The sequence below is a fragment of the Telopea speciosissima genome, chromosome 4 (genome assembly GCF_018873765.1).
Source record: "Telopea speciosissima isolate NSW1024214 ecotype Mountain lineage chromosome 4, Tspe_v1, whole genome shotgun sequence".
Taxonomy (NCBI): domain Eukaryota; kingdom Viridiplantae; phylum Streptophyta; class Magnoliopsida; order Proteales; family Proteaceae; genus Telopea; species Telopea speciosissima.
The window spans coordinates 56,649,526-56,663,877 of record NC_057919.1 but is presented as its reverse complement, the minus strand read 5'-3'; the positions used below and the strand labels follow the sequence as shown (position 1 = coordinate 56,663,877).

The following is a 14,352-nucleotide window of genomic DNA, read 5'->3' as shown; positions in this document are numbered from 1 at the left end:
TCATTTGATCTATCCACATCACATAGTTTTTGTTTTTGTTTTTTTGGTAAACACAGTTTTCAAAATCGAACAAAAAAACTTGTCCGTTTCCAATTCAGTTATTTGATCTAACTCCGTCGATCAAACTTAGAAGTTGTCAAACATGTTGAAACATGGTCAATCTTCTGGTTTTGAAATGTTGTACTGAAAATCAACTGTGTTCCCTTGGTTTGGATTGATTTGGGTTTGGTTTTGGACCATATTGATAAAATGACACTAGTTTTGATTAAAACCAATTCAATTGGCCTGGCGACATAAAGAAGCCCACCTATGAAATGCGGTAAAATGATATCATACAATGAAAGGTAACAGACACAGAGATACTAGTGTACCCTAGAATTGGGCTCCTCTATAGTGCGGGGGTGTGCTACAGATCTTGCACCAAAGCTTGCCACATGGACAAGCTCCCATTTGGATAGAGCGAATTGAGTTGGAAATCCTGAGCGTTGTGCACATGCGATGGACAAGGGATTTTCTTAATTTAGAAATCCGGATTTCCAGCTTGATCCGCACCGTCCAAATGGGAGCTCATTCACGTGACGAGCTCTGGTGCTGCACTACAAGATCTATAGTGCACCCTCGCGCATTAGAAGAGCTGGATCCATGTACCTATGCAAGCCGCTGAGAGAATCTATCCCATTTTTATTTTTACACTAGGAAGAGGGAGAGAAAAACAAGAAGCAAATTACATGCATCCCTTGGTATTTAAAACAATAACAGAATACCCTCCTATAGTTTCAATATTTACGTATTTTCCCCTAATGGATGGTGGTGCTAGTGAGGTGCTCGTTTTGAAAGGTAGAAGACAGTTTTACCCTTTTTACATCAATGACTAAAATGAAGTACCATTTTACCCTTATATACATCTTCTCCTCTAAACCAAAAATCCCTACATCAATTTTTTAGGGTTTCACTGGACCTGGCTCCTATCCAGCTGTGGCGGGTGTTGGACGGTCCAGCCCTGCTAAACGACAGCAAAAAAAGGGTGGGGTGGTCATTTCACATGTGGGGGCCAGATGGGACCCACCTATGAAATGACCACCTCACCCTTGTTTTTGCTGTCGTTTAGCAGGGTTGGACGGTCCAGCTCCCGCCACGGCTAGACATAATCCTTTTCCGATTTTACTACACACCATCTTCGACGAAGGTACATATGACAATAGAACGTTGGTTTTGGGGGAGATGGATTTGGGTTATGGGTTATGTCTCATAAGGATAAAATGGTTAATGTCAAATATTGAAAGGTAATATGACAATTTTAAATGTTTTACTATACCTAACGCCCCTTAATGGCCTATTTTTAAGTCACATAATCATCCAGGAGAGGTCCATGTAAATGTTGAAACTAAAGGGGTGTTCTGTTATTATTTCAAACACCACGGATGCATGTAATTTGCTTTTAAAAAAAATAAAAAATAAACAAACAAACAGATTATCTACGATTTTTTTTGGGTAACTAAAACAGATCATCTAATCACGTTGGTATTTAAAATTTTAAATAGCCAATCTTTAAGGGTGGGACCTATTCAGCAGTAAACAAATTGCCCAATGGAGAAGCTTTGCAATTCCACCCACCTTCCATTGTTTCCTTTCTGGTTTTCCTTCACCAGAAACCCTCTTTAATTACCTGTTTTCCCCCTATATTTCGATTTCCAGGGACGTCTCTCAACCGAAACACACACCAGAAACCAGGTAAGCTTCCCCCCCCCCCTCCCACCTTTCCCTTTCCTTCTCCTTTATTGGTTAACACTTATACTTTTTTTCTCCCCTTCGATCAAATCTTTGATTGCTGACTTTATCTCTAGTTTTTTTTTTTTTTTTTTCATTTCTCGATTCTGTATCGGTATAGGGTTCTTTTTGTTTTTGGTTGATTCTTCCTGGGTCGTCTTGAATTGGGTGCCATTTTGAATTAAAAAAAAAAAGATTTCAAGGGATCAGGGATCTGTCTCTTCCTTGCAAATTAAGGGTTCTGAAAATTTCTTTTTCTTGATTATTGTCTGAATTTATTTGGTTCTTTTCCATGGACCCACATTGGGCATTTGGAGACCATTATTGATTCTTCATTTTGAAATCAAACCATTAGGAAGCACACGTTTGATTATTCTATTGTGAGGGCAGTAGCATCTTAATTTTGGTATTTCTGGTTCATTGGTTTTTTTTGATCATTTGACAATGTTGTGAGAATTGGAGAATTGTTGCTTTGACATTGTTTCTCTCTAAAGAATTATTTTCCTGTCATTGTTGCTGTGCCATTTGTGTTCGCTCATGGAGCAAAATGTCCAGCAGCGCAGCTTGCTGGTGAGCATTAATGAATTTTAAGCGTTTATTGATTCTTTGTCCGTAACCATATTTTCTAGGTGTTTGGAACCATTAAGAATTTGAATGATTTGATTAATTAATTTTTACCGTTCTTCTGTGATCAATGTGTTGTCAAATAAATTAATTCTGCAACTGGTTTCAATTCTTATTTCCAAAAGGAGAACCTTGATTAGAAGCTTTTGGCATGTTAATTTTATTGTCAGTTTTTCAGTTTATAATTTATCTGAAAATGCAATAATTATTAAATAGATTTTAATCCTTTGTTTAGTTTATTTTTGTATTGTCAACTGAAGCTAAGCTTTAAAATTTAGAGACTTGTTTGTAAAATAAATGATGCACCACTATTACAAGTTAAGCTAATGACATGACTGTGGCGTCACAGGCACATGCATCTTCTCCTGGTTTCTTTGCCGTCCCACAGGATCAAAATATTGATTTAAGGCAGAGAGGAAAGATGCGTCGGTGGCTCTGTTGCACTTGTCAAGTAGAGGAGTCTTACCAGTCAAATGAAAGCGAACTCCTCAAAAGCCCAAGGGACCATGCAGATGGTAAGTTACTGGTCCATAACCAAATTCAAAAAAGAAAATAAGAATCACAATATTTTCACTTTGATCCAATTTCCATGCATCAATCACCAAAGGGTGGGGGAATTTGTGTATGGAATGATACAGCATGGAAGTATTTTTAGCATTTTTCAGCCAATATTGTTGACATTTATGATGGATCATTGAAGTTCAATTATCATTATTAGAATAACAAACTATTGGAGAATGTAGCTGTAAAGAAATTCTTGGTGCTTAGCATAATTAGATAGGTTAATAAATTCATTGCAGGAAGTTTTCATGCAGCTGTGGAGGAGTAGTAATCTATATGTCACTGAAGCCACAAATGGCCTTGACTAATGAGGTATTGGTATGTTAAAGCTAATACTAGTGAAGCAGGCTTTGATAGTTGATACAATGTGGGAAATTTATAAGATTTTGGTGCGGTGAGAAGGTCTAGGTTGATGTTGAGTGTGATACTTGAATTAGTATTGGAGAATGCATCTGTTGCAATTTAAACCTCATGACAGGTGGAATCTAGCTTGCAGTCAATTTGATTCAACTGTCAACAATGAGTTTATAGCATAGTTGTCACGGCGTCATGGAGATCCAAGTTGGAGGGGTGTCTGATCGATATATCGACACGTCGCCCGCCATGGCAGAATTGTAATTATATCCAAAGTTGAATAGCAAACTAGTAAATAATTCAAGATTTATAAGAGCAATGGCAGAATTGTAATTAAATCCAAAGTTGAATGGCAAACTAGTAGATAAATCAAGATTTATAAGAGCAATGGCAGAATTGTAATTAATCTGAAGTTGTAAAGGAGTGGCAGAACTGTAATTTAATGGAGTTAAAGAGAAAACTGAATGGGTTAAACAGAATAGCAATAGAGAATATAAGGGGTTTTATATAAATAATATAAGTTGTCCTTACTTGCAATTTTAAAGACTTAATGTCTTCTTCAACCTTGCAATAACATGCTAGAAAGAGAGGCAGAGAGGCGGTGAACTGGAGTAGTTCCAGCAGAGGAAACTCCTTATGAAGACGATTCTCCCTGCAATTTCTGGAACAAAATCGCAGCACCAAGGTCTGCCCATCCCAACGAGAAATAGCCCCAAAATTCTACGCAGCAACGAATGGTGAGATCTGAAATCAGATCTGGCGGATGTCTTAGTTGCAGGTTACTAAACCAAGGCTAAAATAGGAGATTTTGGGAAGCAGGGAGTGGGTCTAAGGTTGGGGAAGAAACAAAAAATTAAAGAAGAGAAATCGAAGAGGGAAAGAGAGGCAGGAAGAAGAAATCGAAGAGGGAAAGAGAGACAGGACGCCATGGCGTAGGTCGATATGCACAGACTTCCAGCGCTAGGATGCCATGGCGGCGCCAGGGCGACGATATAGCGACGCCATGACAACTATGCTTTATAGTTTATACCATAATAGCTTCAGAAATTATAAATATATTACTTAAATTTTTTTAAAGTAAAAGCCTCATTGAAGAATGCAAAAAATATGGGAGGTGCCGTACTCTGATTTGCCAGGGCAGATGATGTAACCTTACCTCTAACAAAAAGAAGTAAATCCAAAAGTCACCCCCTGAAACAACTATGGCCTTTTCTACCATATAAAATAACTAATGCCAATTAGATTGTATGCCACTAGTCCTCATATCTTGAATTTAGAATAGAATCCCAAAAGGTTCAGTTCCTTTGCCTTCATTGCAGTACTGCACACAAGCATAACATGGTTTTCGGATGCCTGCTTCTCGAGTCTACTAAAATGCACAAGCAATGACAGCAGGGAGCATCTCCCAAATCTGCTTCCCTATAGTCCTTCATGATCTTAGGGATTAACTTTGAAAGATAAGGATCTCCAATCAGTCAAGAATTACTAAGGAGAAGTACTACTCCTCTAATGGAAACTGGTGCATCCAAAAATATTTGATGCAGGTGCAATCTCATGGATCGACCCCAACCTGTTTGAGAACCCAAACCAAGACGAACCGGGTCCCAACCTTGTTCTGGTTCAGTAGGATATTTAGGATTTATTTTATTTGGGAAAGTTATGTAATCTTTTATTTCGGGGTAGTTATTAGATTTGTGGGGAAGTTTCCAATTTGAGTTTTATTGAGTTTCTATTTTAGTTAATCTAAGTTTTAGGAAGTAATTAGGAGTCTATTTTTTGGGTTTTATAAATACGCGTGTAACCAACAATTGAAGCAGATTGAAAAGATGAATTGAAAACCAAGTTTTGTTGTGGCTGCGTGGCGTGTGGTGTTTGTACGACCTTCCTTCTCCCCACCCCTTCTCTTCTTCTCTGCGAGCCCTTTCTCTCCTCTCTCCCTCTTCCCTATGATACCTCACCTTCTTCTCCTTGTTCTCTTTCCTTCTTTTCTTCTTTGCTTTCTTCCTCTATTCTGTTCAACAATACTGACAGTCCCGAACTTTGGAATCAAACTCATTGGGGTTCTGTCAGTTGGGACTGAAATTTTGAGGCTTAGATCATCCCCCTAGGGCGATCTAAAACCTAGATTCCTATCCCCTAGTACCTGCTAACCAATAAGCAATATACCTGCATCCAGATTCAGATCTGAGTTCTCCCGCCTGACCAAGTTGCAGAAATAAAAGCTATTTATTTCCTTGACCTTGAGTCCTGCAATAGATCATATTCAAAGGGTTTGTGGTTGCAAATCCACATCTGGAATCTCAAGTCGAACAGAGAGCTATTGAGAGAATTCTCTCATTTGATTCAAGGCTGGTTCTGTGCGTGTTGATTGCATCGTGATGTTGAAGGATAACCTTCAAACCCCACCCCATCCATGATAATGCCTTTTAAAATACAGGTTCCCATATTGCCCCCACCCCTTTTCCTTTAGTATGCTATGTCCCTTTATTTGAGTTTAATAAAGCCCCATTGATCTATTTACAAATATGCTCTTTAGCAGGGTATAAAGTATCGATACATTTCGTATCGTATTGGCCGATATGTATCAGTATGGGTTGGTAACGATACGATTCATACCGATACGTCTCTTTTTTTTTAATGGTTTGTCTCGGATTTATCGAAATGTATCGGCCGATACGGGCTGTTACGATACGATACAACCGATACATATTGATACCATCTATACATCCGGTAAAGGGTTTCGTGGGTGGTTTAATACGTATTGATATGTATCAATACGTGTCGGCCGATAGGGCTCGATACATCTCGATATATAATACCGATACATACCGATACCATCGATACATTCCATAAAAAAGCCCTTTTCACTCATAGATTCGATACAACTCCAATTCTAATGGAAAAATGAAGGAAAACTCTCAACCAAGAGTCTGAAATCTTGCATTTAATCTTGGTTTTTCACACTTTTGGACTAAAAAACGAATCAAGGAGTGCTACAACATCATCCTTTGCATCATCCAATACTCTTCATGGCTATAGACGATTAAAACATTAGAAACCTCATCTTTTATAACAATTTTAATTTAATGCACTTGTTTGGTTACACATTATTCTCCATTTTAGTGTTTATGCATGATACTTGTTATATATTGCTTATTTATATTGTTTTTTGTTCCAAAAATGTATTTCCATGTGTATCTTCTTTACCATTACTATGTGTATTTGTAATGTTCGCTACGTATCTCCGATACGATACGATACGTCTCTTAAAATCACTTGACCGATACGATGCCCGATACCGATACTTTAAATGTTGCCCTTTAGTTCTTATTAATCTCATTCATTATCTCCTTCAATTTTAATTCCAGAATTACCCTTCCTATTGCAAGCCCACTTCCACCCACGCATGGTTCCTTTTCTCTTGTTTGCTTGAATTTCTTTTAATTACAAAATTGCCATCAGCTTTGGATTAATTGAGTTCTATTATTTGGGTAGGCCCACAAGCAACCCAATAAGGGTTATTCCAACCCGGGTTTGCTCCAATATTTTTAAGGATTAGTACTGCTCCTCTAATGGAAACTGGAGTATCTTTTACTTTGGTCTTAGTCAAGAAACATGTTTTACAAATTTGACTGGAGTGCCAGGATTTATAACTGGTTTAGTATTTAACTTGTCCTGTTAAAGTTAAAACTGGATTGAATTGGCCTTAATTTTGTCATACTTTAGTTTCTACATTTTTTTTACTGAATGAAAATGTTTCACAGTGATACTTGAACCAAAATGCTGGAAGTATTTGATTTTGATAGTAAAGCAAGACAGTTACAGAGCAAAATTTATAACTAGGTTCTGATTGTGAAGAAATACAAATTGATATATCTGATTGTTCTTTTTTTTGTCAGTCAAAATTAATTATAATGCAGGTTCTTTTATCATTTTTCTTTACTACATTGCCAAATGAATTCTAATTGTATGTTCAATAGCTAAAGTTTTTCTAGGTTAGCTCATCTAGATGGCTCTTCACATTCAATATTGCAGCTGTCCCATTTAAATTGGATGACCCTCCTTCTTCAATCTCTCTCCCTCTCTTTGTTTCCAACAGTCTTTCCGCAATTCCAATGATCTCTCTGCAACTCTGGCTATCTCTCTCTCTCTCTCTCTGTGCGTTCTCCTGTTATCATTCACAGGTGGTTTGATCTCCTGAGACTTTCATGGCATTTGGGGTTTCTGGTTAATGGAGTTTTCAAATCAATTTTACCGTAGAGGAAGTAGTGGGAACTCAAACCATGCCAGACAACAGATAGCATCTACACATGCTGGTCTAGAAAGACCATTACTATGTAAATTATTACATTCTTGTTTTTTTGAATTTAGTTATTCCATGCATAAGTTGCTAATTTGCTCCTTACACCTTAGTTTCCCGGGAGCTACCTTAAAATTAATTATTGAGCTCCTAATAAGGAGAAGAGAGAAAAAAATATATCTATATTATTGAGCTGAGTCTTTGAGGAATGGTTTGCCAATGAGCTTGTGCTTGAAAATTTGCTGCACAGGAAATTCCTGAAGCTCTCTTTCTCTCTCTCTGCCCCTCTGTAAATGGGGTCTTAGCATGGATTCAGGGATCAACATTGAATAATGCGCCATCCAATCCTCCAGTACAGTCCAATCTTTCTGGTGGACTCATAGATTTGGCCCGTCAAATCCTGATACACATTGGACAATCCTGATTATCGAGGTCGGGTTTGCAAACCACCTTGGCTTTTATTTGGGAAACTTTGGGAAAGCTTAAATTGGAAAAAACCATGTTTCTTAGAATTCTGAATTAAGCTATACCACAAGGAAAAGATGGAAGTTCAGTTTTTGGAATCATATTAATCTTCATAGAAACCCCTCCCTGTGTCAGCTTCCTTTTATTCAATATCCTACAAGAAAATGTTTTGTGATCTTTTACAGTCACCATTTCATGTGTTTGTTTCAGGGTTCAGCAGATTATATGCATTACTTCCTTTTTTCTCCCCCTGTTTAAACTAATTATTTGGTGCCTATCAGGAAACCAAAAAGGCTCTAAGGCATCTGCTCCTGCCAAGCCTGAAGCACTAAAAGCACCACCACCTATTGAAGTGCCTGCGTTGTCTTTAGATGAAATAAAGGAAAAGACTGACAATTTTGGATCAAAGTCATTGATTGGTGAAGGATCATATGGAAGAGTATACTATGCAACCTTAAACAATGGAAAGGCTGTGGCTATAAAAAAACTTGATGTTTCATCTGAGCCAGAGACCAATGTTGAGTTTTTGACTCAGGTATGTCTGGAAACTTACGTGATAATTTAATATTCGATCTTTTTAATTATGGTGATATTCTTGGTGTTAAGTCAATATAGAGGATTGGATTCTTTATTGCTTGTTCTCTTCTTTTGGCTACCTTACATATTTGACTGATTTTATCTTCCTGACTTCAGGTTTCCATGGTGTCAAGACTGAAGCATGAAAATATTGTTGAGTTGCTTGGATACTGTGTGGAAGGAAATCTCCGTGTGTTGGCATATGAGTTTGCAACCATGGGATCTTTACATGACATTTTGCATGGTATGGTGTCAGGAGAGAGTTTATCAACCTGTGGTTATGACAACTTTTACCATCTTGAATGTACTTTCCATGACTTGCTTTGGACTTTTTATATTTTATTGTAATTGTAGGAAGAAAGGGAGTACAAGGTGCACAACCAGGTCCTGTGCTTGACTGGATGCAGCGTGTGAGGATTGCTGTTAGTGCAGCTAGGGGTCTGGAGTACTTACACGAGAAAGTTTCACCTTCTATAATACACCGAGATATCAGATCAAGCAATGTGCTCCTATTTGAGGACTTCAAAGCCAAGATTGCAGATTTCAACCTTTCAAACCAGGCTCCGGACATGGCTGCTCGTCTTCATTCAACTCGAGTTTTGGGGACCTTTGGTTATCATGCTCCAGAGTAATGCTGCTGAATCTTACGCCTATTATTAGTTTAACAAGTTTTCTTCAAGGTTCTGTTTTTCAACTAAAGGATTAAATGCTTTGCTTTCTATTGACATGGATGTGGTTATGGTGTTATTGTTCAGTTGACAAGCTAATATAGAACTACCTTTGCTCCAGCTGTTACAATTTGGGGTGTCATAACAATTAGAGAAAATTACTTGGACACCCCCTAGACTATGGCCATTTTGCTTACTATCACCAACGTTTCAAACAGTTACTTGACACTCCCTGAAACCTAACGGTGTTACTCTGCTGTTGGTGTTTAAATGGAAATGTCCAGTTTACCCTTACGAAGTTAAATGACCAACTTACCCTTCTTCTTCTTCTTCTTCTTCTTGCAAACCTTGAACCCAAATGAGATGCAGCAACACTCTTCTCTCCAAAACCCACCTCCTCATCCTTCTCGTTTTGCTTCCACAGCTTCAGATGCAACAACACTCTTCTCTCCAAAACCCTAGAGGCCGAACCAGAACCAGTACGTAGCCGAAACCGCTCCCTCCTCCCTTCCCCCCTCCCCTGCAACCCCTTCCCACCACCGCCAATCACCCCTCCCTTCCTCCCTCCCTCTCTCCCTCGCAATCACTCAATTTTCTTCTCTCCCCTGGTCAAGTGCTTGATAGGGACTCTTGGACCTTCCGGTTCAATGGAGACCAGCTGGTAAGTCCACAAGATTCATGAGATTTTAAGATTAAAACTAATGGAATACAGAGGGATGTGATTCTGGTTTACAAGGAGTATAAGATATTTAAATTCTGGACAGAATATGCCAGACAGATTGTGTAAGAATAAGAGGTAGGATAAAAGAAAAGATCAAGAATGAAGATTGGATTTCAGATAAACATAAAGCAACAGAAAAGTGGACCGAAACCAGAGTTCTAGATCTGCAGAGTTTTTTCTTCTCTTTTTTGGGTTAGGGGTGTAGAATCCTGCAAAGACGAGCGTTTCCCACCCGTGTGTTAAATGCCGCCATTTCTCCATTTCTCTGTATAAAAAACTTCTTTCCGTTTTGAGACTTTGATCCAGTTCACCAAAATTTAGGGTTTCTGCTTTCAGAATCTCCAAATTTTGTGTTTTTTTTTTAAAACAATTATCTGTTACTATCTAACAACTTGACTAGATCGTGTATGGTTTGATTGATATCTTTGCGTGGATCATTGGAGCTATATTATGGTTAAGGCACTGAGTTGTTGAACTAATTTGAATACGAATTAGTGTTGCTCATCCTATAGTGATTTTACATCAGAACTGGTTAGTTTGGAGTTCTTTGATTGCAAAGGATGGACAAGAAGAAGGTGGCGGTGCCTCTTGTTTGCTATGGCCACTTGCGCCCAGTCGTTGATTTGTTCTACAGTCCGATAACTCCAGATGGCTTTCTGCTCTTCGGTGAGGCTTTCTAGGGTTTTTGAGGAGGAAGAAGTTAGGTCCAATTTGGAATTAGAATTTGGGGCGTGGGAGGTGGAAAATAAGGATGGAAGGCTGATTTTGGTACTCAGATCCCAAAATCTTCAGAAGAAGAGAAGCTGCTCAGGTTGCTTTCAAGATCGGCATCTAGAAATGGCGGTGTGAAATCAGTCTGCCATGATTCCATGGTTGAAGAAACGGAAGAGAGAGAGAGAGAGAGAGAGATGGGTAAATCTGTCACTTCACTATACCTTAAGGGTAGTTTAGGCATTTACAAAATATTTAACCCATGGTAACGGTGACTGACTAACGGACAGGGCTACTTGAAAGAAATGGTAAACTGCAGGGGGTGTTCAAGTAATTGTTTGAAAAGTTGGGGAGAATAAGCAAAAGGGCCATAGTCTAGGGGGTGTCCAATTAATTTTCTCTAACAATTATGACATTATTATTCCCATTATTGTATATATGGATGTTTGTGGTTGTGCTCTAATTATTATGTAGTCCACTGGGCCTGTTTCACTAATGTCCTGTAGATGATATTGGTTCTTTCTTTTTATTTTTTGTTTGTTTATTTATTTTTGGGGGGCGGAGGAGGCTAGGAACATGGATTGGGATGTTTGAAACTTCACATGCTTATCAAGTAACTCCTATTCTGTGGATTCATCTAATGAGACTCCCTGTATTTGGAAACCATCTTTTGACTGGAGTAACACTATGAAATGTTGTCACTTGCCATGCAGCTCAAGTTTTGTTTAGTTCATGGCTCATAATTTGCAAGATTATACTTTTTTTCAGGAAGGGTGATTATCTATTTTGTATATTATTTTTAATGTTTACCACGATTTGTTTAGTTAAAGGATTCTAGGCTGTATGATGATCCTTGTGGAACATCTGTGGAGCTGCTATATTTTTTTAGTAGTTAAGACTAGCCATTGCATCTTGGCTCCTGTATCAGGGAATGGGTCTGATTAAATCTAGCTTTCTTCCTCATGTAAGCAATTATAGAATCAAGATTAGAGAATTGAGCTATGGGTGGGAACCTACCTCACTGCCGCTGCCAGTCTTCCCATTTATCCAGTTTTCTTTTGTTTTTCTCTACTCCAAACAGTCAAGCCCCATGCAATGCCAGCAACAGTCTGGTTGCAACGTTATATTGTCTTCTCCGCATCTCAAATGAAATTTCCATCTAAATTGTTTGTTTGCAAACCCTCTCTTTGCAGTTCTGGTTGACTTCATCGCAAAAGATTACTTTTTATAGGCCAAGAGGTTGATAGCCAGATCTCGAATCAACTTATTGGTCTCATAACCCTAGCCTTTTTTGTTGTGTCTGTGGAACTAGACAACTGTCATCACCTCCTCAGTTTTTTAATCTTGATTGTTTACTTTTTACCTATGCTTAGTGGGATGTGGTTCATTACTTCAAATGATGTACTAGAGGTGGATGTGCTGCGTATACAGCTTCTTAACCCCTCCCCAGCCCTCACCTCATTTCATGCACTAGACACTGATGGATTAGTGATGATATCATTGTGTTTGAAGGTAGGCATGTAGTACTGTCTTAACTGATCAACTAGTTCGGAGTATGTACAGGTAGGCTTCTAGTGTATGAACATGGAGGTATCTACAGGATCCATATTTTGTTAAGAGATCAAGTAGTCGTGATGCAGTATGACTAAATGGTTTGAAAGTTTTCTTACTGCATGAAGAAAGTTTGGACCAAAGTGGAAGAAAGAAAAAACCTTGGTTTTTAATGATGAAAATTAAGAACTAGACCTGAGAGAAATCAATTGGAGTTTGTATGGAAAATCAATTGGGCGAGGCTCAGAGGAATGGTGCTTCAAGTAAGGGATTCCTGGGTTTATGATTTGTAAAAATCAATTAAGACCAAGAACAGGAAAAGAAATAATTAAGAATTAAATTCTAGAAAAGACATTTAAGGATGGACTGGAGTGATGTCACTGGATTTTTTGGACTAACTGCAGGCACAAATCATGGAATAGGGTTCTAATGGAGTTGGTACCACCAAGAAAATGATAACAAAATCACACAGAATATTGATGTTAAAAGTCAAATAAACTCTATTCAATAAGTAAACCTGTTGTGAAATACATTTATATATAAAACAAGTGTGAATTATGATGCAGCTACCCTCATTCGTAGGGATATCCGAGTCTCTCGTATTTTCAGAATTTACGTAACTGCTACTTAGAAACTGCCTTGAAACCCTAAAGCTGAATTGATGACACTTTTTTTTTTTTTTTTGGATAAGCGAAATGATGACGCATTAGTAGCTTCCTAATTAAAGTAGGAATTAGGAATGGAACTAGGTACTTCCTAAACATAAAAGAGAAACTGCTATATACTAACTAGAATAATTTCATTCAAATTATGTGGGTACAAAAAGAAAAGAATTTATGCGAACACTAGACTACATAGATCTCAGTCAGGCAACCATACTAATCCAAGTCTCAGTAGAGATCAGATTTAGAAACTACAAGACATGCTGCTTTTGGCTGGCCATTCCAAATAGAAAGAGTGTACAATTCAGCTTCCTCTAGAGAACTAGGTGTTACAGCCTATGGGACCCATTGGAAGTTATTGTGAGGCCAGCTATAGGTTGGGCGAGGTTTGATGGTTTTGATATGCTGATTTCCATCATGCACCTTTAGTAGCAAAATCCCTCAGATCATGGTTCAAGAAGTCAGCTTCAAACCGGTCGAAACCCTGTATGTTTTGGTGGTTGGTTTCGTTTGACCATTTCAGTGCTCAAATGACCATATTTTTGCCCGAAACTTTAGGGGGACCCTAATTAAGCATCTATAAACATAATGGAATTTTTAGATTGTTAAAACACACCCAAAATGCTAGTTTGGTTTCGTACCCTAGGTTGGTAGTGCAGCGTACCTTGCTGTATACTTTCTCAAATATAGCCTATTCGACCAAAATTTCGCAAAAATTTTTCGTTATGCCTAAGGTTGAAACGAAAATAGGTGCAATACCTGAGTCTTACCAAGTTTTGGTTGAAATTTCACAGTTTCGGTGAAATTTCAACCTTGCTTCTGGTTTTGGTATCGTTTTGGTCAAACCATTTGTATAAAATGCATGGTTTCGATCAACATTTCGCAATTTCAGAGAAATTTCGACCATGTTTCATGTTTCCGTGTTGTTTTGCTAGTTTTGACAGTTTCGACTTCAAAAAAGGAAACTTTCTATAAAGCCTCTGTTTTTGTGAATTTTTTTTTTTGTCAAATCACTCTCATATCTTTGTAATGGACCATGTATAACATTTTATAATTATGAAATGGCTGTATACGATAAGATTCAAAGGAATAGAATGGTCAGAAAAATATGGACCTGTCCAGCGTAGGTAACTGTAAGAAGCTAATCAGAAGATAGAACTAATGGCCGACTCTGTCTCCCTCTCCGGCAAGTCTCTCCTCTTCTCTTACTCCGGCAAGGCCTGCCCCTGCTCCCTGCTGCCGTTGCTCTTGCACCTGTAATATGTCGTCCCTGATTCCTTCTCCACCCTCTCTCCCTTCACCTCCTCCCCCTCTCCCTCCACGTCCTCCTCCCTCTCCCCCCTTGGACCCCCTCGATGCTCAGCTTGCTTCTTGGTCTGGACTGTTTTCGCC

General features: G+C 38.4%; 1 protein-coding gene across 2 annotated transcripts in view; it reads left to right on the top strand.

Moving 5' to 3' along the window:
- The first annotated feature begins 1,596 nt into the window (after positions 1–1,596).
- Positions 1,597–14,352, top strand: part of LOC122658912 (PTI1-like tyrosine-protein kinase 3) — a 30,715-nt gene continuing 17,959 nt past the window's right edge. The window contains exons 1-5 of one of the 2 annotated variants that reach the window (XM_043854066.1): positions 1,597–1,731; positions 2,741–2,906; positions 8,353–8,606; positions 8,765–8,891; positions 9,002–9,275. In XM_043854066.1, coding sequence (XP_043710001.1) covers positions 2,813–2,906; positions 8,353–8,606; positions 8,765–8,891; positions 9,002–9,275 — 749 coding nt within the window. In that variant the 5' untranslated portion in view covers positions 1,597–1,731; positions 2,741–2,812. Of the gene's footprint in view, positions 1,732–2,197; positions 2,338–2,740; positions 2,907–8,352; positions 8,607–8,764; positions 8,892–9,001; positions 9,276–14,352 lie in introns of those variants that run through there. The other variant, XM_043854064.1, reaches the window with a different exon arrangement.